The sequence below is a fragment of the Symphalangus syndactylus genome, chromosome 18 (assembly GCF_028878055.3).
Source record: "Symphalangus syndactylus isolate Jambi chromosome 18, NHGRI_mSymSyn1-v2.1_pri, whole genome shotgun sequence".
NCBI classification, from domain to species: domain Eukaryota; kingdom Metazoa; phylum Chordata; class Mammalia; order Primates; family Hylobatidae; genus Symphalangus; species Symphalangus syndactylus.
The window spans coordinates 35,105,303-35,131,513 of NC_072440.2; the positions used below are offsets into that span (position 1 = coordinate 35,105,303).

At 37.5% G+C, this 26,211-nt stretch overlaps 1 protein-coding gene and 1 non-coding gene across 3 annotated transcripts in view; both read right to left on the minus strand.

Moving 5' to 3' along the window:
* The window catches only part of RGS7BP (regulator of G protein signaling 7 binding protein), a 109,529-nt gene that overhangs the window by 32,121 nt on the left and 51,197 nt on the right, over positions 1-26,211 (minus strand). For both annotated transcript variants that reach the window (XM_055252483.2, XM_063623270.1), the window contains exon 3: positions 6,792-6,922. In XM_055252483.2, the coding sequence (XP_055108458.1) occupies positions 6,792-6,922 (131 nt within the window). The remainder of the gene's footprint in view (positions 1-6,791; positions 6,923-26,211) is intronic.
* Positions 9,011-9,112, minus strand: LOC129468665 (U6 spliceosomal RNA). The gene has a single exon (XR_008652749.1). It is a non-coding gene; the product is annotated as a U6 spliceosomal RNA (small nuclear RNA).

The window sequence follows — 26,211 nt, forward strand, 5'->3', positions numbered from 1 at the left end:
GTGCATCTTGAGCTCTTAGCTCCCAGCAGATTCTGAATTAAGATTTTTCAACTTTGAACATTTCTCTATTCTTTCCCTTTTGTGATTACATCTCCTCTGCATATTTTATCTCTGTATTTACCATGGTGGCACATTTTAGGGGAAAGAACCCATCTTATCTTTGGGAGAGGAAGGGAGGATGGTGTACCTTCGAAGGACCTGGGGACAATTTTGCTGTAAGCTATGGCAGAGAGGACAAGCAGAGTCAGAGGGGACCACTGACAGAGCAAGGTAAAATGAGAACAAAGATAGAAAGGGCAGGTACACATGTGAAGGGGAGCTGGACTGGAGTGTTCTGTCATCTCTGCTCTTTCCAGAATGGGGCTGTTGCCACAACTGATTGAATGGGGAAAAGAAAGCAAGAGAGAGGAAAGCCATGGTCAAAATGGCAGGATCATTCAACTCCCTTAGAAACCAGGCTCCACTTTCTGCCAAGGAAGTGAATGAAACCTGCAATCTCTTTTCATCTGGTGGCAGAAAACAGGCATTAATGGTCAATGTGATACATGGACTCAGTAATGGGAAAAGATTTCCTACCTAACTAACTGTGAAGAAGTGAGAACAACTATTTTTCACCATAAACATTGAAATTAGACTTTGTCAAGTAATGCTTCTATCTACAACTTAAAGTGTTAGAATATGAAACTACAAGATGACTAAAATTATTCCCATCTGTCACCTTCTTAAAACAAAGTTTTTCAGAGCCACTCTTACCTGATATAACTCGGTAGCCCTTATTATATGCAGATTTTACCTCACATTACTGTAGTTTACTTTCATTTTGTTGGCCTTAAAAAAGAAAATCACTTTAGTAACATTTTTCTTCATTTCTTTGGCAATAGGATCATCTTGCAAAGTAAAAAAGATTTCCAAGTAGATTGTACCAATCAGACTTATGAGACAGCAAAAATTCAGAAGCACGGTGCATGAAATAAACATGAAAATCCATTGAAGGTATTGTTAAGGACTAGAAAGATAGTTAGAAGTTGCTTAATTGGGAGAGAACGAAAATCTTCATTACTAAATTCAAGTTCACTGCAGGAGCTTTAAAGTTATTTGTGGCTTGTTTTTCCCAGAAAGAAACTATATTCTTAACCCCTGCAGTGGCCTTGTGTGCCCCTTCTCTCCAAAGAGTAAAGTCATGTCATGACTACTCAATACAATAGTACAACTAAGTGAGATATGTAATTCTATCTGAACTTCTGGTGGCAGCCAGGGAGGTAGATAGACATAAAAACAAATTAAATATATAGATAAATGGGAAACAGTTTGGTTTCAGTATCTCATCCTTATGAAAAATTGACTAGAGACTCTCATAGAGAGCCAAATTTAGCGACTCAGTTGCAATCCTTTTTTTTTTTCCTTCTTTTTTTCCTTGATGGAAAAGAAATGCTGAAGAAGAGGGGAATGGCAAACTTTTAGCACTCACACAGAGGGAAAAGAGTTTGGCTTGCATAATGGATTAAAATAGCAGTTTTTATTTTATTTATATTTTGAGACGGGGTCTTGCTGTGTCGCCCAGGCTGGTGTGCAGTGGCGTGATCTTGGCTCACTACAGTCTCTGTGTCCCGCCTCAAGCAGTCCTCCTACTTCAGCCTCCCAAGTAGCTGAGACTAAAGGTATGCACCACCACACCTGGCTAATTTTTGTATTTTTTGTAGAGACAGGGTCTCACCGTGTTGCCCAGGCTGGTCTCAAATTCCTGGGCTCAAGTGATCCTCCTGCCTCAGCCTCCCAAAGTGCTAGGATTGCAGGTATGATCCGCCACACCTGGCCTCCAGTTTTTATTATAGCATTAAAAGAAACAAACCAGATAGAGATTCTATGCAGAAAGAGATTTCAAGTGTTACAGATTAGAATGTGAGCCATAATTCCCCTAAAACTCTGGGGACTATTTTATTTCTCAAAGGAAGGCATTTAGTGAGGTCATCCAGACGGGCTCAATCCTTAGCCTGAGGCCACACCAGAAGTACCACTGTTTGGTTGCGAGTATATTATCTTGTAAAAACTAGTCTGGCATCTTAAATCTCAGTAAACAGACTTCTTTCCATTGGGTAAATGATCATTTTTGCTAAGATATGACATATAAAATTAAATAAATATATTTATATTTATATTTTATATACCTATATATTTATATGGATTTATATCAATTCCGGGCGAAGGAGACTAATTTCTTGATCCATGCTTTCTCCTGCTACCTCCACTACCTTGCCTGAAATTTGGAATCACCTACATTTCAATTCTTAATCCACCGCTCATTTTGAGTCTATACATACCTTTCCTTAATCATGCATCTTGACTCAGGGCCTTAAGTCATATTAGCATAGCCTTCTTCCCCATTCCTTCCCCATTTCTTGTTTTTATGAAGATGAAGCATTTGTCTGCCTTTCTCTCCGATGGTAGTAAGGTTTGTCACTTCTTATAGGTAGTAAGGCTTCCTGACTCCTCTCTGTCTACTTTTATGAGTAGGTGCTCCAAGCTTCAAGGGTTCCAAGACACGTGTTATGTCTCTTAATTTGTCTAACTCTTCTGTTATAGTTTAATACTCTTGGGTTGTGGTCTGTGGACCTATCTCTTCCTCAACTCATTTCTGGCTATTCATGGTCACTGGAACCAAGTATTCTTATTCTTTTAACCACGGCCTCCCAAAGAGTCATATACTTGTGTATTAGCTAGAGGTTCCTGGGCAGACAGGTTGCTCTATAGTTTCCAATGATATCAAAGAAAGAACAAAACCTAGTGGCATCAGCTGACATTTTCTATGCTATCTTGATGGTGGGAATATGAATTAGCACACAATAAAAAAAAGCCAGGAGTCCAAAGTATTAACATAGTGTTAATCCATTAGGTGTAATAAAGAAATTAATGGTGAGAATAAAGAAATAGGATGTATCATACAAATATGTAACTAAAAAATTAAAAAATGATTTCTTTAATGTAATCATCCCTCCAGAAATGTTCAGGAAATTTGTCTAGTATATATTTTCATGCATATATTTGCTAGCACTTTATTTTCTGTGGTTTAATGATATTTTCTTTCATGCTTACTGCTAGTGGCTTATCTCCACCTTCAATATATTTCTTTTCTTTTCTTTTTTTTTTGAGATGGAGTCTTGCTCTGTTGCCCAGGCTGGAGTGCAGTGGTGTGATCTCAGCTCACTGCAACCTCCACCTCCTGGGTTCAAGTGATTCTCCTGCCTCAGCCTCCTGAGTAGTTGGGATTACAGGCACATGCTGCCACGCCCAGCTAATTTTCGTATTTTTAGTAGAGATGGGGTTTCACCATGTTGGTCAGGCTGGTCTTGACATCCTGACCTCGTGATCCGCCCACCTTGGCCTCCCATAGTGATGGGATTACATACGTGAGCCACTGCACCCGGCCTTCAATATATTTCTTAAGCCTACATGTTACTATTTTCTTTACTCCTAAATTAATTGGGAATTTCTCACCAATAAAGCAGTCTCCTCCTCCTCATTGCCTTAACTCTACTGGTACTGAGAGAGGTAACAGTCTATAGGACAGCTAGTTCTTGGACTTGCATTCTGGAAACACAAGAGACTTGCCAGGAGTGTAGGGTACATGCATACTTCCAAAAAGAGTAAAGAATTATGGTTTGCTGGCTACAGATGGTGATCGGGGGTTATACATATATTCAGTTGAAGAAATATCTCAATGACTTGTTGTTTTATTTTTTTCCAGCAGTAAAAAAAGTAACTTTAGAGGCGTTTCTGATTTGGTATGTCTGGGGTGAGGACTAAGAATTTGCAATTCTAACAAATGATTTGGACATCAATGCTGTTAGTTCAGGGACTGCACTTTGAGAACCACTGCCTATTTCAGTGATCACATCCCCAGTTCCTGGAGACAATGCACTGTATGAGCCATCACACAGATCACACTCATCAGAGGCACCTACTCCTTTTGCATTTGCTTTTCATCAGCATGGGGGAGAAAGAAGAACGCATAAAGCCACATTGAAAGTGTACACTTAGGGGAGTAGACAGCAGCAAAGCAGAATGGCATGGTAAGGGCTTGGAAGTTTTTCGTTTTATTCATATGGAGGGTGGGGTGTGATTTACATTTTTTTGGTCTCAGAGGGTAGAGGAGCAGTTCTTAATCCTGCAGTTCTTAATCCTCAATGTGTTTCAGAATCACCTGGAGTGCCCTCAGAGATTTGAATTCAGTAGGTCCTTGGATAGGATCCAGGCATCTGCATGTTTATCCAGCATCCTGGATAATTGTGAAGGAGGTTTTCTAACGATTACACTTTAACTAATAATGATTTTAGAAGATAGAAATCCAAGTGGACACTTAATCCTACATGGGGGAGAAATCAAAGGTATTATCCGGTATTTTCTTTTTACGAGTTGTACATGGAAGTTTAGGCACTAGAGCAGGGGGCAGCAGTTTTTTTTATTATTTTTTAAAAATAGGCAGAGAAGGAAGCAGAGCAGAAACTGACAGTGAAGACGGGAGGCAGTGAAGACCAAACGAGCTGCTTAGTTAAGAGGTGACTGCATTTCATTTGCGTGAAATGACCAAATGCAACAAGAAAGCAGTCTGGATGGGGAAATCCCCTTTATTTATGAACAGAGAGCTAGCAGAAAAGAGTTGTTGTTGCCTTGTCAAAAATCAGTTCTGAAAAGACAAAAAGTAGGAGTGGATGGCAGAAGGAGACCAGGTGGCAAATCAAGGAGCTACAGCAGGAGCGGGAGTAGAGATCACCGGGTGTTAAGGACATGCCATCAGCAAGGAAGATTCCAGTGGCAACAAGGCATGAAATCCTGCAGGTGCAGCCAATGCAGACCTGGGAATAAAACTACCTATCCCTTGTCTACTCAGTCATTAAAAAGAATGAAAATATGGCTCTGTATGTGTGTTTATGTGTGAATGCATGTACATGTTTGTGTGTGTGTGTGTGTGTGTGTGTCAGAGAGAGAGAGAGAAAGATATCAGGCCAATGACATCAGTTTGGATGTCATGAGTATTCAATTTCCTGATCAGGCATTAGGAGTATCAAGGAGCTAATCTCTCTTATATTAATAACAGAAGTAAAGATGGAAACCTTGCAAAATCAGCCTTCAGAAGGCAAAAGGAGAAAGACAATATTCACATATTGGGAAAAATGTTCTCCTGTCTCTGGAGCAATGTAGTAGGATCTTGTTTTTAGTTCACCTGTGTGCATATGTATATGTGTACACAAGATTTTTTTTTTTTTGAGATGGAGTCTCACTGTCGCCCAGGCTGGAGTGCAGTGGCGGGATCTTGGCTCACTGCAAGCTCCTCCTCCCAGGTTCATGCCATTCTCCTGCCTCAGCCTCCCGAATAGCTGGGATTACAGGCGCCCGCCACTAAGCCCAGCTAATTTTGTTTTTGTATTTTTAGTAGAGACCGGATTTCACCGTGTTAGCCAGGATGGTCTCAATCTCCTGACCTCGTGATCTGCCCGCCTCGGCCTCCCAAAGTGCTGGGATTACAGGCGTGAGCCACCGCGCCCGGCCAAGATTTGGTTTTTACAAGTACTTCATCATGTCCTTTAGTTTCCTCCAAATTGCAATGCTTATTTGATTTTAAATCTTTCCTTTAATTGCTTCTTCATATGAAATATCTTTCTTTTTCCTCCCCTAACTGAACCCTACCTTCAGAACCCTAAACTTTTCCCTGAGTATTTCTAAGTTCTCTGGCCTTTTCTATCTCTGAATTTAAATCATAGGCAAGGATTACCTTCTATGCGCAGCCCATGCTCTACCATTCTTCTGAGCTCAAGCACAACAACACTGTATTCTAGAAGTTCCCAATAAATTATTTTTCAATCAATTAATGAAGAAAATACAGGTCGAATCTTCTGGTGATGGATACTTTTGGCTTCCTCTGTGGCATCCTTCCCATTCCACCCTCTCCCATCACAGAATATCCACTGGTTGGGTGGGGCTGACTCCACCCCCTAGCTCCAGGAATGGGCCTTGATTGCCCTTAACCAGTCAATGGAATTCCTCCCCGCTATCTACAGTGATTGGTTTAGGCATAAACCTGGTCCAAACAGCATGAAGTTCACAACTTTTTCTCTGTAGCTGGGAGAAGTTCTCTCTCTTAGAGGACAGTGCGGTGTGCAGATGTGATGACTGCAACTGCTGCAGTTTGCTAATGTGAGGGAAGCCAGCTCGAGGGTAAAGCCAACACCCAGAAGGCAGAGCATCATTCAGAATGGGAGCTGGAAGTCTGATGAAATCATGCCGAAGCCATGACTAACCTCTGGAGGGTACAGTCCTTTGAGCCAATTTATTTCCTTTATGGTTTAAGCCAGAAAATGAGGTTATCTATTACTAACCTCCCTGTTATTTATGGAGTTCCCTCTATTTTTAAATCTTTGGGACACTATGTAATTTGTCTTCTTGCAACTTAATTCATTTAGGAAGATAGCACTCTTGGATAGCATTTACTCCCCTGGTAAAGTCACTACATACCTTGCTGTTTATGCTGAATCTAACAAAAGTCATATTCACAACAGCTAAAATAATAAATTTGAGAACTGTTGCTGCCCTAATTTCTGTTCAAAACAATCAGTGTTAGTCCACACTTAATAGTACTGATATAGACTTCTTATTAATTTATATAGCAAGCATTTCCTGAACATTTAAATTCATTGTAATTACATATAGATAGGCATATGGTATATATGGACACTTTGCCAAAGATTAGCTTTTGTTCAACATTCCTCAGTGTTTCCGGCAATATTAAATGTAGATACCTTTTCGATGAAACTGAAGAGACCCCAGCAGACATATGGATTTTAGCATCTCCGTGGTATACATTTCTAAGCAGCACTGCAGCTGGATGTAAAGCCGACAGATTTCTGGATGGATCTCACCATCTTCCGGGCTGCAACAGAAGAGAGAGAAAAGCTGTGAACATTCTCAAGATTTCACTCATCAGCCATTTGTCTCAGCTCCGAGAGGGAAAAATGCTCAGTAAAGATTCCTTAAAGCCTTCATCCTAAAATATAGGACTTCCTGCTTTCAAACCAATGACCAATGTGACAGTTCTTATGTAAGTCTCTTTCTGACTAATGGTTCTTAATTTTTTTCCCCTTCAGCAGCAGAGTTCTGCCGGGAGCTTAAAATCATAAATGCTTTACATAATTGAAAATATCAGACATCTTCAATTGAGCTGTTGGAACAAATTTCCAAAATATATTTAAACCATAAGAATCTCCTAGCCTGCAAGAAGAGATTAAAAACCCTTGTTTTTAGAGAAACTGACAAGAGCAATTCAATTACCAGTTGTAAGACAGCTCTTTAATATTGGGGCCTAGTATAATGTGATTAGAGGGCAATTTACAAATTATTTTTATCAAGGTTTTTTGTCTCAGTCTAAAGGTTCTTCCTTTATTGTTTGCTATGGCTAATTTATGAGAGACCAAATGTTTTTAATGAAAAAATTAAAATTTCATGGAAAAAAGTAATAAAATTCTAATAATTATGCTTAACAACCTAAAGCTAAATAAACACTGAACTTATGCTCTAAGATTTATTCTAAAGTCCTGTGTATTTCTCTATTAAATATGATAAAACATATATAAATGATAAAACATGGAGCGATCACTTTTGTTTTTGATTAAGGGGAGAAAAACTAGTTGATAAAATAATACTTTATTTTATATGCAACTAAAATAGCATGTGTTGAATAAAACAAATCAAATAAAAGGGATAAAGTTTAGAGATAGATTAGAAATAAAAGAAAGCCTAAAAGTGAACTCTATCGGATGTCTTAATGAGTTAACTTTACTTCCATCCCTATAAATTTAAAATGCAATGAAATCTGATTTTTAAATATAGCATTTGGATTTGGTTTCTTTGTAATGTGGGTCAGTGGCAATATATCAGGAGGTAATTATCAGATAAAAATAATGGCTTCAAGTTCTGGAATCACAGTAAAGAGAATCTGTATGTACACAGCACATTACAATGATAATTAGTTTTCATTTTCAATAGTTATTTAGTCGATGAGCAAGAGTTGATCTAACCATATGGCTTATGTAACACAAGAAAATGCAAAATTCTTAGCCTCAGCATCAGTGATGCCTGCACATGTTCTTAACTGTGTCAGACAGAATAAAGTACCTCAAAAGAGCCTGCACACAAAATTTGGCTCTATCTGAAAATTAAAAGGTGTTATTTTCTCATTTGTGTCTCGTGGGTGCCGTCCTAGGCCAACATAGGAAGCAAGTGTATCTCTGGGGAAAATATCGGGGTTTTTTTCAGAGCATCCTCCCACAGGTGCCTTCCACTCTCAAGCTGTCCTCTGTTTCTCCCATCCCACCCCACTCAGACATACCCAGACATACACACACCCAGACACACACACACAGACACCCCTCTGATTATTTCATATCGTCTTCAGCCTTCACAGTCTCTGACTGTGTCCTATTCCCTCATGGAACTGCTAGATTCTGAACAGATAATGGGCATTAATGGTTCATGTAATAAAAATTGATCCTTGTATATTATCTACCAATACATTTATTTTCAGAGCAAAATCTGAAGATAATGTCTTAATCTAAAAGGAGGGTAAAGGGAAAGTATTTTAAGGCAGACAGGTCTTTTCTATGCTGGTTCATCATCCCAACATCAGCTGCCTATTTTCACCTACATACAACATTGGCCCTGGTGGCTCATAGGCAGATATTTTTTAAAATTTTATTTTATTTTTAATGGACACATAATAATTGTACATACTATGGTATATAGTGTGGTGTTTTGATACATGTATATATTGTATAATGATTAAATCAGAATAGTTGGCAGATCTATTACCTCAAATATTTATCATTTCTTTGTGGTGAGAACATTCAGAATACTCTGTTCTAGCTATTTTGAAATATAAACTACATTATGGTTAACTATAGTCACGCTACTTACTGTGCAATAGAACACCAGAACTTATTCCTTCCATCTAGCTGTAACTTTGAGCAATATAAAATGCTTCACAAATTTGCATGTCATCTTTGCTTAGGGGCCATGCTAATCTTTTCTGTATCATTTCAATTTTAGTGTATGTGATGCTGAACACTCATATGCAGATTTTTTTTTAAAAAAACCTTTAAAACCTTTTAAAAATCTGTTGTATGTATTGTACATTTTATGAGTGGGACAATTAGCCAGTACAGTAGCATCCAAGCCATGGAACATTCTTATTTTCAGAAGTGCAAAATATGTGCCTAGTGGGGCTTAGCTCCAAAAATATGCAAACTTCATATATGGATGACATTTTATGTAATTTAAACAAATGACTACCATATTAACATATTTTAGGAACCAGTATATTATTTTACAGCTAGAAAAAGAGAGGTAAAGCAATGTATTAGGTGCTTCTGAGAAAAGGCAAGTCAAAACAGATTAAAATGCCTAATTCAAAACATTGCTTTGGGTGCCATCTCCCAAATGCCTCTGTAACCTACAGAGGTTCTCAAACTTGTTACAAGAAGAACTGAATAGGTGCCACCAGAAATCCCATCTGCCTAACAAAAATTAATTGATGCTAAGGTTGCATCATAAATTTTCTGGTTAACAAAGTCACATATACACTCATATATTGTCCTTCAATGTCTTGAGAAATTGAAATATAGAGAAAGAAAGGAACTTTTTAAAGAAAAGTGGAAAAGCTAAGGTATCTTTTATGTTAGAGTTTCATGATGCCTAGACTAAGTTACATTAACTTCAGGCCTTGTACAATTTATTTCTCCCTCTTTAGAGCTTTGAGATTTATTACCGTTAGTGATTACTGAAAGTTCATTGAAATGCAAGTTGTCAAATGAGTTATAATATGTCTGATGTTATAAGCAGTGAACTGAAATACATTTTTGGGAAACATTAAGAGCATTTGCATTATTTTCATAACAAATGAGTAAGAGCTGAAACATGGAGAATGAAAGAAGAGCTAAGAAAACAGCAATTTAAAAGCTGGAAACTTCCTAGGGATAAATTACAAAACCTTAGGAAACATTTACATTAAAATGAAATTGGACCTGTGTAATTCCTACAGGAACTGGAAGTAACTTAACTTAGAGGTAACTTTACCACATGTTACTTATGTTTAGTCTAACACGTTTCACTCTAATTAATCAGAGTTTAGGTCTATGAGAGTCGCCCCTGGGGGTGATTCATTTAATTCAGTCAAGTATATTTTATGGGTTAGTGACTAGATTGTGATTATTTATTTTTTCTATTGAGTGTAAGTCAAGAGCTTAACCATTTTGATTAATTCCAAAGCCTTAGTATTGATAGAAAAACCCTAAGAATTAACTTCTACAAAATTTCAGTGCTTTAGAGTTCAAGTTGAATCCAAAAACATTTAAAATAATGACCAAATTATAAATCTGCTCTCAACTAACTCCTTACAGATCAGGATTTAATGTCTAAATCATATAGCTTAGGAAAACTGAACTGCTGTAGGAGGAGGATGACATGAATACAGATTTTGCCTAAGTTGCCTCTTAATAATGGAAACTCTCTCTATTGTGAATATTCTTATTTTGTAGTTCAAAAAGTAATATGACAAAGCCTTGCCAGAATGGCTAACGGTAAAAAGACTCATAATGCCCAATGTTGGTGGTGATGTGGAGCAGCAGAAATGCTCATACATTGTTCGTGGGAATTAAGTGGTCTACAACTCCTTTCAAAAAAGTTCTGGAAGTTTCTTATAAAGCTAAACATATACCCATCCTATGACCTGGATTCCACTTCTAGGTATTTTGCCAAGAGAAATAAAAACATATTCACAAATAGAGTTCTACAAGAATATTCATGGTATTTTATTTAGATTAACCCCAAAGTGGAAACAGCCCAGGTGTCTGTCAAGAGAAAAATGGTTAAAGAAATTAGTACACTTCTACAATAGAATAATACTCAACAATTAAAAGAAGCTAACTCCTGATCCTCAAAACAACATAGATAAATCACAAAAGCCTTATCTTGAATGAGAAAATCCTTACACAAAAGAATAAATACTGTATGATTTCATTCATATGAGGCTCTAGAACAGGTAAAACTGATGGTAAATATTAGAACAGAGGTGAGGAATTGACTGAGAAGGGACATAAGTGAACTTTCTGGGGTGAGGGTGATATTCTATATCTAGGTGGCAGTTTAGTTACACGGGTGTATACATTTGGCAAAATGTATTGAATGGTACACTCAAGATTTGCATTTGATTACATGCAAATTTTACTTAAAAAAAAACCCAAAAGCAAATATTGAACTAAGTTAATGCTATGTATGCTGAATTGTTTACGAGTTAAGTTTACTGATGTCTGCAGGTTCAGAAAAATAATACGGATTGCTGGTTGGACAGAGGGATAAACAGACAGGTAGATATGTAATAAAGCAAGTATCGTAAAATGTTAATTGTAGAATCTAGGGAATGGGTATTTATTTGATGACTGAGGATTTACATTTCCCTAAATAATTACATGGGATAAATTAATAAAAACCACTGGGAGGCTTTATAATTGGTAGGGTCAAGTTTAGGAGTTAACACACTGGGGATTTTAGTTACGAAATGTCTTGGCCCTGCATCAGTCTGCTCTTTTGCTGAGGTTGCCAGACTTTGGAGACCTGTGTAGCTGCTAATAGCTTTTTAAAAAAACAGCAAAATGTTTGTTATTTTAATGGTCTGTCCCTAATGTAATGATTTATGTATTTAGTTGAACGGAGTGAGACATAATGAAAGGAAAATTGAATCTTGGAGTCAGAAAACTTAGATTTAAATATAGGTTTGCCCCTTAGAATTGCAATCTTAGGAAAACTAACTTCTCCGAGACTCAGTTTCCTCAGCTATAAAATTGGAATAACACCTATATGAAGTATCTCAAGGTTGCTGCAAGGATCAAATGAAATCACGTGTGGGAAAACAAGTATAAAAGGCAAAGGATGGTAAGAAGTTGGCTGCAATCCCTTTTAGCATATCAAACTTGTGTTTACTTAGCCTTCTGCTTGAATATAGTCTTTACTTATAAAAATTATCTGCTATTCTATAAAAGTCTGTATTTGCTTTACAGTTCCCTAATATGGACTTTGCTTAAATAAATATGCCATTAGGCTGAGGAAAAAAAAGTGTGACCTCATTGACAATCACTCAGCATTTTACATAATTTAGTGATGACAGATAAACACTCGGGGTTTGTCAGCTAGCAGAAATGGAAACAGAACTCCTGTCACAACAAATATATCTCAGTTTCTCTTTTTGGAATCAATTCTGTTGTTGGCTATTATGCCAAGTGGCAAGGAAAGACCCAGGAAGCCAAAACAGGATGAGGGAAGGGGATGGTATCATTTGCTTTATTTTTTAGAGCAAAGAGGAAGAAAAGGGATTAAATGACTTCTCCAAGGAGAGTGAGCTCCAGGATCTCTCTTCAAATATCCCCACTGGTTCCTCTCAAATGGATTCCATTTACAAGGATACACCCTAATTCAGTGCCAACTTCAGTGACAGCTTCAGAGCTTAGTCTTCATATGGCTTCAGTGAGGGAGCTTTCTCAAGGTGGTCCCATACATCTACGTAACCATTGGATAGTTGGGGGCAGTGAAGATGCAAATGTGTGTGTAAACCCATTTATTAATTTTGGTTTCAAATTCTTAAAGGTAGTTACAGACTCTCATAAATACAGAACAGATGCCAGGTACCTACTGAGCAACCACACTATTTCATACCAAAGTAAGTACTACAATTAAAAAAAAAAAGCCCAGTTAATCAGAAAAATAGAAATAAGACATTTTTCAAGGCACCTGTACATATTATAGTTGAGTCTTGTCTCCATTTTTCTCATAATTTTGTCTCCATTTTTCTCATGGAGAAAAATGCTCCAGTGAGTTTTTATGAAACTTGTGCTTTAGGGGGAAACGTGTGTTTTTTTTTGTTCGTAGAGAGCCTTAGCAAGTGTGATTCCACCAGGAGCCTTTGAAGAATAATTGCAGTAATTCCCCTCTCTTCACAGCATGTTGTTTCATGGGAACATATGGCTGGCTCTGTGACTTCCTCACCATCGAACATGAGCTGAGATCAAACTCTGCCCTGGAGCTATTCAGGTTCAGTCAGAAATAAAACTTGACTTTTAAAAGTAAAGGGGAACCTGAAGTAATGGAATTTTCTTTTGGTGGCTACTTTGGGGACCTATATATAAAGCAATAGGCCTCAGGGGGGCCAGCACCTTTTACAGTTTCTAGAGATATTCTGGTGACCATCTCCGTGTTGTCCCTTGCTTGCCCACGGCCAGCACCTTTGCCATTTCCCCATGACCCAGTTGGGAGAGTTGATAAATAATGGGTAGCATTACTAAGCACTTTATTCACTTTTTTTTCATTAGAAAGTAAAAACTATATTTAAACATTTAAACACTAAAAAAAAAAAAAATCAATAACCATCAGTTCCCTGAACTTCGATGCTTATAATGAAATAAGACTAAAAATATTACTAATAAATTGTAAGTCATCTTTTATTCATCTTAAATGTAACTGTTTAATGCAATACTGGGGAAAGTTGGGAATAAGCGGTGACATTTGGGGCAATTCTGAAGGGGTGGTCTAGGCATTTCTCAGGGCATTGGTGGTTGAAGGAGTTAGTGGCCGATAACATCATGACTTCGTGTTTTCATGACAGGAGTATCACTCCAAAAACTCATGCTTATTGGCAAGGAGAAAACTAACATGTACAAGGCACCATTTCTTAAATCTTTAAAATAAAATGTCTTTATTATTCTGTCTTGGCCTCTTCTTCCACCTTCCTCCACTTTTTGGCTTGAGAGTCTCTTGGCCTCTCCATTTTCCCCTTTGATTCTCTTAACGTTGTCCTCTTTATGGTTTCCGGTTGGGCAAACAGCTCTTTAGGTCTTGGTCTTATAAGGTCTTGTGATTCTCAGAGCTAGCAGAGACAGGCCTGTGACTGATAGAGTCACAGTGCTGAATTCTTCAATCTCTGCTGGGATGAAAATCAGTATCATGGATTACATGGCTAGAACACAGCCCTTTCCCACTGAATATAGCTAGGATTAGTTTATTTTTAAAGGTATTTATTTAAATGTGTTTGTATGTAAAGATATATATTTATAAATATATAAACATAAAATAGAAATATATCATAAATATATGTAGATATAAATATATATTTTAAAAATATTTATATCTATATATTATTTTAAAAGAGAGCTACATATACTTGAATTAAAGAAACATACAGGTTTCCACATTTTAATCTGCAAAATATTTTTGCATTTAAAATCAAGATTTTCAACCTCTGATGCTTACTATTTTCACCTGATATCAATGCTCTTCAAAGGTCAATTATCATTCAATTATCATGTGCTATACTGGAAAGAAATCAACTTGTTAATTTTCATCATATCTATAGTATGGGTCATTCATTGCAGTATGCAGTTAATTCCTACGTTTACCCACTGGAATTTTAGGGGGTCAATACATTAAACTGTTGGCTTATTTAAATAGTATTTAGCTTTTCATTCTTAATTATGTCATTAAGTTAGTGATGCTGTATTTCTCTTCAGTAAAGCTACAGGTTTTATGGAATCAATATTGCCAAAAACAATGACACAGCTTTAAAACAACCTGAGGTAACTGGGCTGACTATGTTCAAATTATCCAATTAATCCTGATGTCTGCAACTTCAGAAAAATAATATGGATTGCTGGTTGGACAGAGGGATAAACAGACAGGTAGATATGTAATAAAGCAAGTATTGTAAAATGTTAATTGTAGAATCTAGGGAGTATTTGCTTGATGACTGAGGATTTACAAAAGAGAGATTTAATTTAAAGAAGACATTATTCTATCATCTCATTTAACTGTAACACACAAAATACTGATCAATACTTTAATAATTAATTATGACAAATAAGTTGTATAGTTATAGAATACCCGATTGTTGAATCCATTGTGTTTGCCAGTTCCAAACAGCCTCCTCTTCCATGTGGGAGGCTGTTTATCTAAAGTGATGGCCCACAGGGTGACAGAAAGACCATAAGGGCCCCCAAACATGGACCACATTAGTGGTCCACACTACATACTAGTAAGCATGTTCTAGGTGGTCCCCTGGATGAACATGCGCAGTAGCTGTGCATGCTTGTTCATACGTTGCATGCCTCCTTAGCATCTTAAATCTCCACCCAGGGGAGGTTTATTTTTACTATGAAAGTGAGCAAAAGGTCTGTTTGAGGACAGGTAAAATTAAAGTGTATCTGTTCTCAGTAGGGGAAATACCCTACTGAAGATAGCTTTGCTTGAGACAGTTTATCTAAAGTGATGGGCCATAGGGTGACAGAAAGACCATAAGGGCTCCCAAACATGGACCACACAGGCCTGAAATCCCAGTTTTTAGACTCACAAAAGGATTAGACTTGAAAGGCTCTGAAGCGGGACAGGTAGCAAAGGAAGTGACCATGTTCTCAGAACCCAGCAACCATGGTGACCGTACAGTCTACACAATAAACCCCAGCATTCCCACTGTAACTGAGCTCATTCAAGCAAAGCTATCTTGAGTAGGGAATTTCTCCTATTGAGAGCATGTACACTTCAATTTTACTTGTCCTCAAACTGGCCTTTTGCTCATTTTAATAGTAAAGAAAACCTCCCCTGGGTGGAAATTTAAGATGCTAATGAGACATGCAACGTATGAACAAGCATGTACAGCTACGGCACATGTGCACCCAGAGGACCACCCAGAACGTGCTTACTGGTACCATCTCGTCCCACCTGCTAATGAATAATCATGTAAGACTCCTGTAAAGCAGTCTCCCTAGCGCCAGTCTTTGCTCTCTCGCTTTTACAAGCAGCCTGCCCTGAATTCTCTGTCTCTCAGGGTGTACTGTCTATTCTGCACATAACTTACAAGATATTCTTTTTCTTTTGCAATAAATTACTCTATGCTGCATTTCCCTTGCTGCGTGCCCCTTGTTTAAATCATTTTAAACTAAGAAAACAAGAACCAAGGTATCACATCAGCTGTCAACAGCTCTTTGAGGAGGGTTTAGGAAGAGGGTAGGAAGTTGACATCTGTTTATCGTACTACTACTAATAATAATAATAGCAAAAACAGAGAACTTCTAATATGTGCCAGAGGCCCAGGGCTTCCAGCTTAGCTCTCTGTTTCATGCTTTAGTTGATAGGATGAATTTAGAGGATAGTTAGAACTTTCTTCTCCAGCATTTTGCAGTCTTTTTCAGCTTCAGACTCAATCCTACCCAACACTAGGGATTCTGTACACATTATATCTAATTGGATCCTGGAGTGTTATTGTTTTTTCATTGGCATGCAATGATAATTTCCATTTTTTTGCATAATTGTCAAAAATGACACTTCATGCCAATATGAAATGTATATACCTAGACAGATGTAAGAGCTATTTTCTACAAAAAGGCACATGCTTTATGCAAACAGAAGAGGCCAGTATCTATATACATGGTAAATACCATCTTCCACCATGAGTTTCTTCACTGGACTGTAAACTCTTTGAGTTAAAAAAAAGTTTATCTTATGTATCTCTGTAATCCCCAACCCTTAACATGTGTGGTACATATGAAATAAAACAATTCCATAGTGGCTTAAAAAGTAGTGCCTATGTGGTGTGAGAAGTTGGAAGGCTGGGGTTACAGTGCTGGTTCTACCTCATCAGTTCCATTTCATCACTAGAGATTGGCTTCTTGAGGGTTTATTTTCCTGAAGCCTTCTTTTTTTTTTTTTTTTTTTAAAAAAAACTATTTTATACAAAATAATACATATAAACAGAACTTTTATGCAGATAAGTAGAAAAAGGAAAAGATGATTTATGCCAGAAGTAAACATCCTAACATTTTTGTATATTTCCTTGCAGATTAAAAAAAAGTATATAAATATACATATACACAGGCAAATGTATATGTGTATATATACAGAGAGAGAGAGAGAAAGCAAGTAAGCATCATATAATATATATATTACATTGGAGTTCACTTTTTTACCTAACAACATACCACCTATTAGCTTAGCCTTTCTAAGAGAATTAGCCTCCAGAGTCTTAGTTTTCTTATCTATCAATTGAGGATAACAGTGCCTATCTGATAGTGTTGTTGTGATGGGTGAAATTATTCATAATAAAGTCTCCAGTATGGTTATGCATGGAAAAAGATGAATGCATTCAGATGCTTGTCCAAGTTTCTTCTTTACTTGTAATAGTTTGATGCAGAGATTGCATACTGGTGGCATGTGGTCCAAATGTGGCCACAAACTTGTTTTATTTGGCTTGCAGTGGTCAATGTTTTGTTCATGAATTCACACAACAATCTGGATTTCTTGTATTTCTTAATGTCAGAAGATGGTGGCACCAGGCCTGCTCTGGAATGGCAGCACTTAACTGCTTCTGAGAATTAGCCACCCTTTTAGACAAGCAAAAGCTCCCCAGTTTTCCAGAGACCCCTGCCCAGACTGCTTCACATATTGACTGTATCAGTGTGGCTTCTGCTGTATCTAGATTTGCTATTGCTGGCTTAAAGCACAGTGAATTAGGATATATAACAGTCTACAAAGTGAGCTTACCAAACAACCACATTTTAGGCGGTAAGTTTGCAGGCAGCAAATGCTTGCATCAATTTCAGTGGAGTAGAATTTCCTAAATAAAAATGCTTTCTTGGATATGAAACATAAAATTGGAGATTAAGACTTGGTAATTACTTAAGGGTATATAAAAAGTTCATCACACTCTGTACCCTTCTCATAAATCGTGAATTATAACTGAAAATGATTATTAAAAAGCTTCAAAAAAGTTCAACAAAGAGCCCAAATCATGAAATAAGCCACATATTTGAAATATAGCAAAATAAGCTTTCTGATCTTATTCCAAGAAGCAAAAATTCAGTTTATCACTTAACCAAGAAGTATATTAAAGAAAACCAGCAAAGATCCTTGAAACTGTATAGTTGGCTTCAGTTTGCTCTAAAAACAGAACTTTGGAAATACTTCCCCAATGGCAGTTACTGAATTAACTGCAGTGTTTGTGGGCAGACTGAGGCAGAACATAACCAGTGGCAGGGTGGTATATGGAACTGTATTAAGAGTATGGTAGTACTGTAGACTAGATGACTGAAGTTTTTTCTAGGTCTTTCGGTTTAAAAGAACCACTTCAATCTTGGCTAACTTAATTCTCCTCTTCAATGTTAAGAGATAGGGAGTTAACTCTTTTGACTAGAGAGTGATGCTAACATTAACACAGCAGTGAAGTTGATGTTTAATACCCTCCGGGTGAAGTGCATTGATGGACTTTTCTGTGAAGGAAAAAATGGGAGAAAAACACACAATTACAAATAAAAGAAGTGCAGAAATGTTTAGACTAAAAAGACACAGGCTGTGAAGCCCTAAAATCCAAGTTAATATTATCTTGAAGGATGTCAAAGAAACACCACAGACTTATTTTTGAAACTCCAACAATTCCTTTTAGGTTCAAAATAAACACACTTAGAAGAAAGTAAACGTACTGTGTATTAGCTTGCTAGGGCTGCCACAACAAATTACCACAAACTAGGTGGCTTAATCAGAAATATACTGTCTCACAGCTCTGGAGGCTGGAAGTTCAAGATGAAGGTGTCAGCAGGGTTGGCTCCTATTGAGGGCTGTGAGGAATAAACTGCTCTGTGCTTCTACCTAGCATCTGTTAGTTTTCTGGCAATCACTGAAGTTCTCTGGCTTATAAAAGTATCATCCTAACCTCTGCTTTCACCTACACAGAGCTTCCTCTGTGTGTGCATGTCCACATTTCCCTTTTTGATAAGGATGTCAGTGATAATGGATTAGAGGCCCACTCTACTCCAGTAAGATTCCATCTTAACAAATTATATCAGCAATGACCTTATTTCCAAATAAGTCACATTCCAAATAAGGGGTAAGACTTCAACATATGAATTTGGGGGACATACAATTCAATTCATAACATTGCTATTTGAAAAAGCAGTTGATGAATTTAAGAAACCGTACCAGATTGTCCAGGCTCAAATTATAAATGGGTTCAAGGATTAATTCATAAATGAGAGATCTTTAATACACTAGGGTTTTGAGTAGTTAACTCTAAATTCCTTTTCTACCCTTTAAAGTAATCAAGGAATGTATCGTCCTAGATTTAAAATCACAGGTGTGCCAATGCTAGACTTCCAAAGCGACTTTTCATCAGGATCCAGGGAGAGGGTGCAAGCAGGAAAAAGGAGCAGCTGGGGAGACAGGAAGGGAGTGTGAGATGGAGGGGCAACATTCTTGGAAAATGTGTTTTCTATCACATACAGATCCTTAGATTACAATATCCCTAGGAACAGGAAGTTTTACTCATTATCTGGGTTTACCCAGCACCTAGCTTAGTGCCTGGATCATTAAAGGCTCTCCATCCATGTTTGTTGAAATGGATCAAACTGAACTTCCAAGGCTGATGTTGTGGAAGATGCCCAGTCCTGCTCACCGACCAGCTCACCTGGTTTCACTGTTGGAAATGGTATCGTGCTGGATGGACCATGGATTTGGGTCCGTGTGGTACAGGTACTGTTTTCAAAGGGACAAGGCTAGTAACTTCAGAGTGTTCACACCGGTGAAGGAAAGCAACAATAGTCCTGGGGGAGGAGAGTCCACTTGACTGTGGGAGTTCACACTTCCTCAAAGAGAGGAAAGAATATTGACATGAAGGCCACCTTCTAGCCTCCACATGAAGCACAAATGCTCCAGAGTCAGAAAGCCCTCTCTGGGTTTCTATCTTAATTTCATTACTTACAAGTGTGTGATTTGGGGCAAGTTTCTTAATCTCTCCAGTGCCTCAAATCAGTATAATAACACTTCATAGCATTGTCAAAAAGATTTAAGTGAAATAATATATGGAAAATATAAGGTCATAACAAGAAGAAATGAATGGAAGATGTGTTCCAGGGAGGCAATTCTGTACATTATGCCTAGGGAACCTTATATCTTTGCTACAGGCTTTCTTCTTACTTACTGATTCAAATATTATTTATGGAGTCCCTGTTATTCAAAAAAGGCTGAAATTGGGGAAAAAAAGAAAAGCATTATATTTTCTGGAGTCCTTTCCTAAGAGTTCATGAAGACTCCCATTATTATCCTATGTTGTTTTTATTTCATGATAACCTATTGTAAAGTCTCCTCTAACACAAATTGATTTTTCTGAATAGTGATAGAAAACTTGCAGTCCTTTATCTCCTTCCTTGATGTAGTATCGTTTTACTGCCAACAAGTTTTCAACTAAATGGCTCCACTGTGGACGTCTACATATAATTTTTTCTTTCTTTCTTAATGATGAAGTATAATGCACCATTAGGTGAAAGAGAATGAAAGGACTCTGCACAACTGCCAATGGTTAGCTCAAGAACGGAAATAGCTCTTCAGGCAGACAGACATATGGGCAGGAGGAGATAGTGATTAGCAAACGTTTAGGTCAGTCTCTCCAATAGAGACATTATTTTTGATTTTCAAAGTGGCATAAATTATGTAAGATCATTTAGTGAGGGAAAAAAGCTTGGTGAGCTTCACTGACAAAGAACTTGAGGTTAGGAACATGCTTTTATTATTTCTTGGCATTCAATTCAGCATTAGCAAAATATAATAATGTTTATTGGGAGTTTACTGTGTGCCAGACACCATGCTAAGCACTTACATCCCATTTAATTCTCACAACGAGTCTATGAGGTAGTTGCTATCCCTATCCTCAATTTACAAGTTGAGGGAAATGAGGCTTGAGAGAGGTTGTGAAAGTTGCTGAAGGTCACCAAAAGAGTAAACACAGTGATAGGACTCAAACCCACATTTATGATTTTACATATCATTACCAGGACAGAGTGCTCAGGAATGGAACTATATTTATATGTTTGTTTATTCATCCCAGGCATAGTTATTGAGAGCATACATTTTATAAAATATTGTGCTAGGAATGAAATAATCATTTTCTATTTTTTCTTTGTTGAGCCCCTAAATTATTGTGGCTTAAAAGTTGGCCCTACTCCTAGTTCTTCAACTTTTCCTATAATAAGTGTACAATGTTATTTTCTGCCTAACTCAGAGGAACACATAACACAAGGGAGGCATACATGTCTAGCACAGGAGGACCATCAGGCTAGTGCAAGCTAGTGTATGTGGGGGTATGGGGAAAACTGAAAACAAGAACAGGGTGCTCCTGCCCCCCAAGAGTCCCAGCATCTAAGCAGAGCAATGAGAATAGGAAAAGGATATGGCAAGAACTGGGCATAGAACCCTCTCTAACTTTTTGTGCTCTTTTCTGCACACACAAAAATGAATGCATTAAGGGAAAAATGGGAAGGTGGCATCAATGCTGTTCATGAACTGTCATTATTCTCTCTTTTTCCCAAGGAGAGACAAGAGTCAGGATGCAATGCAATGGCCTCTTCTTATCATTTTACTGGGAATGTGAGACTTTTCTGCATAAGGGTGGAAATGAGTACTGAAAATTATTTGCAAAGCATTTTGGAAGTGAGAAGGTTATTAATGCAAATATATGACATTGTTAGTGACTAATGGCTCAGTTGGATTTATAAAATAAGAGCTTTCAAATATTATGCTGAGATAAGTGGTCTTCAAACTTTGCATATCATGCATTTCTATAAATAAAAAATTAAGCATGCACTTGTAGTGTACAATATGTACTTGTTGATAAATTATATGTATATATACAATGATATTAACTATTAGACATATTTTTAAATACAAAAAAATAGAAATTAGGAAAGGAGTATGTAATAAGAAAGTTATGATATTTTCTTTCAGGTCATCTTGCACAACTTCCCTTTGAAGCCCACAGACTCAGCTTGGAGGTTCTTAAACTTTAATGTGCATCAGAATCACTTGGAGGGTTTAAACCACAGAATGCAGGGCTCTATCCCTAGAGTTTCCAATTCAGTGGGTCAGGGGTGGGGCCTGATCATTTGATTTGTATTAAGTTCCCAGCTGATCCAGGAACCATACCTTGAAAACCACTGGGTTAGTCTGTTAAAACCATACCTCTGTAAACACATTAAAACAAAATTGTTTTTAAATGCTAGATATAGAGAAAGTACCGTAAGGTTAAAGTTTGATGTTATAAGTAGGCATTTCATGGTTTGAGTTATTTGCATGAAACAGCCAGTGTGATATATGTAGGGCCTTATTAAATGATGAACATGTTATGTAATATGGCTTAATTTAGACAGATTAGAATTCGGGTATCCCAAATAATGATTTCTGAAACATGACAGTTACTTCCAGTAAACCTTTATCCATTCAGTGCTTCTCTAAAATGAGTGTTTTTCCAGGATTTTGACCAACTAGTTTGAGGAGGGCCTTTCATTACATTTTTGGTGGACAAGTTATTTTTTTTTAATCCCACATGTATGTTTGATTTTGTAAATACCAAATAAATGCACATATATGTCAATGAAACAACACAGTATTAAAATAAAATGTAACTATTGGAAGGATGCTCAGCACCTGGCAAATGTACTTCATTAGTAAAGCTTGTTTTGCCTTTTTTCATTTCTTCCACTAGCACTTCCGCTTTCCCTTTTCTTCCTAATTTTCCTCCTCCTTCCTCTCATCCCTTTCATTATTCCTGGGTCCTATTCTGCTTTTATTTTCTGTCTATAACATTGGCTAAGGTGTTAGTCTGAAATAATACAATATGCCAGCAGAGATATTTACATTTAAGAAAATGCTGAAGATGAGAAGGCACCTAGCACCCCAACATCCAAAGGAAATAAGTAATAATGTTGACATGCCAGTGGTAAGGTTGATATTTAAAGCAGGCAACCCGATAGGGTTCCCCCAAATATAATGTACAGCCATAGAGCTAATTCCATGAACCAAAAGAGTAGTGTCAGTAAACATCCAACCACTACTGGGGGAACCAGTCCCCAATATTTCAACATAGGTTCTTTTCTATTTTCCCTAAGTGTTGGCCAGTCTGAGAAATAAAGGGAAAGAGTACAAAAGAGAGAAATTTTAAAGCTGGGTGTCCAGGGGAGACATCACATGTTGGCAGGTTCTGTGATGCCCCCTGAGTTGTAAAACTAACAAGTTTTTATTAGCAATTTTCAAAGGGGAGGGAGTGTACGAATAGGATATGGGTCACAGAGATCATATGTTTCAAGGGCAACAAAAGATCACAAGGCAGAAGGTCAGGGCAAGATCACAAGGTCAGGGCAAAACTATAATTACTAATGAAGTTCCATGTCCCTCTGTGCATGCATTGTCATTGATAAACATCTTAACAGGGTTCAAGAGCAGAGAACCGGTCTGACTAGAATTCTCCAGGCTGGAATTTCCTAATCCTAGCAAGCCTGGGGGCACTGCAGGAGGCCAGGGCGTGTTTCATCCCTTATCTGCAACTGCATAAGGCAGACACCCCCAGAGTGGCCATTTTAGAGGAATGCATTCTTTTCCCGGGGCTGTTAATTATTAATGTTCCTTACTGGGGAAAGAATTCAGCGATATTTCTCTTACCCATTTTCGGTAATAAGGGAAATATGGCTGTGTCCTGCCTGGCTCCCAGGCAGTCAGACCTAATGGTTATCTCCCTTGTTCCCTGAACATTGCTGTTATCCTGTTCTTTTTTCAAGGTGCCCAGATTTCATATTGTTCAAACACACAGGCTTTATGAAAAATTTGTGCAGTTAATGCAATAATCACAGGGTTCTGAGGTGACATACATCCTCAGCTTATGAAGATGATGGGATTAAGAGATTAAAGTAAAGACAGGCATAGGAAATTATAAGGGTATTGATCGGGGGAATGATAAATTTCCATGAAATCTTCATAATTTATGTTCAGAGATTGCAGTAAGGACAGATATAAGAAATTATAAAAGTATTAATTTGGAGAACTAACAAATGTCCATGAAATATTCACAATTTTTGTTCTTCTGTCACAGCTTCAGCAGGTCCCTCTGTTCAGGGTCCCTGACTTCCTGCAACAAACCACATTCCAAGACAACACATGGAGAGAAAAATGTTTTCAGATGCCATTCAGGATACACACTAGAAAAATCTTAGTAAGTAGATCCAAACACACACCTTAGCTCAAAGTTAGGCAGATGGAAGACCATGGGAGGCTCCAGGCCCACAGTGATATGGCATCCCACATGACAGGCACCCCTGAGAAGCCAAGCATTGCTTGGCAGATTATTCCAGGAGGCCTCCTGGAGGGTGTGCATTCAGATTGCAAATCCTATTTGCTTTGCACTCCAGGTTTTACTGTGCAAGGTTTTATCCTAATTTTAAAAGTGTCTTGTTTAAAAAGTTTTGCTTCATTTTGGCCTTCTTTCATTTCTTGTCCTTGAACTCATGTCACAGCAGTCTTAATATCAACTGACATCTTATTACAAATCAAAGAAAAGGCAGCAACACCCACTTTACAAATTAGCATATGAGTTAACAAAAAGTCCCAAATGGTGAGATTACCAGAAAGGGGCAATGTTCTAGGCAAGGGCAAGGGCAAAGTCAAAATTGATAAACTCAGAGGCTTTCTGCCTCCTGTCCTAAATACATCACTTATAGTGGTGTTCATTTAAAAGCAACTGGGAAAGGCAGGGGATACACAAAGTCACGTTCCTGCTCACACCACTAAAATTCCAGAGATCTCTAACAGATATCCAATATGCCTACAGCTGACGAAAAGTGCTTGAAGGATGTCAGGCTGCAGCCTCCGCTGGGACCTGAAGTCTCAGCAAAAAAGTAGAAAGACAGCTCCTGTCTGTCTTGGTTATCCTGGCTGTGCTGTCTGAACCTGCTGCAAAGAGCACTTGTATCAGGATGGAAAACATCGTTCATTAGAGAGTAGGAGGGAAATTAGGAAAGTTGGTCCAGGCAGAAAATGAAAGAGTAATACCAGGAAAACTGGCTGACAATATGACAGAAGGAAAGGACCCATCAGGACAAATCTGCTTGGGTATGTTGGGGAGCATAACTACATTTCTCCAGTGGAAGTTTACACATGCTGGCTGCTAGCGCTGTAGTGAAACATCTTACAGAATACAGCCCATTCTTTCCCAAGAATTTAGGTGAGCAGGAAGTATTTTCTTTTTAGTTTTTACATTAGTTTCTGTTTTGTTTGTTGTTTTAAGCAGTGCAGTTCCACTTTTTAAGAATGTCATTTATTTTCCAAGTTGACTGCTTAGAAATACAAGTACCAGTGTGGACTTAAGTTACATTTCCAAAATGTGAATAAGTGAAGTCTCCAAGTGATGTGCACTAATTCATTTCCCTCTACAAAGAATTATGAAACGCAGTCTCCTTTACAATTTAAACATGTTTTCTAATTAAAGATACAAATCTCGAAATGCCTTTCTTCTCTCAGCAATCTATTATTTCTTTTACACACACAGAGGCACAAACACACAGAGATTTTTTTTTTTTAGGTCAAGCACACAGTGTTCTACCAGAAAGGAATAATGTCAAATAAAAATAATAGCAAGGATAAAGAAAAATAATCACCCAGTCTACATGGAGCCAGGAGAAAGACTTAAAAAACAAAGACTAAGAAGTGGTAGGGCAATTTTCCCAAACCTCAAGCAAAACTGTATTTTTTTTGCTCTTTGAAGATGAGAGAACAGTATTATGGTGACATTAAAGTCATTTTTAGATAAAAAGTAAATTTCCCCAAATATCACTATCTTTATGTATCTGAGTTAACAATCGTAACAAATTTTCCAAACTAACCATCTGGACATTTTCTTTTACTCCGTTAAAATCACTGAAAGCCAATTTTGTGCGTGTGTGTGTGTGTGTGTGTGTGTGTGTGGCTGGGGGAGATTGTTTTTTTACTTATCACCATATCATCAACATTTTTCCACCTTAAATCATTTCCACTTTAAATCATTTCAACTACTGTGGAAAAACATAAATAGGAAACTCACAGAAAAGGAAATATGAAAGGTTAATAATGACATAAAAATACTCAGCCCCATTAGTAATCAGGAAAGTGCAAATTTAATTCAGTGAGATATATCATTTGATACCCATTAGATTAGAAAAATAAAAACACAAAAATAGCAAGTGTTTAAGAGGAGGTGAAGCAATGTACCGATTGATGGGAGAGTAAATTGATACAACCATTGAGGAACAATTTAAAGTATCAAGTAGAATGGAAGCTGTGCATATC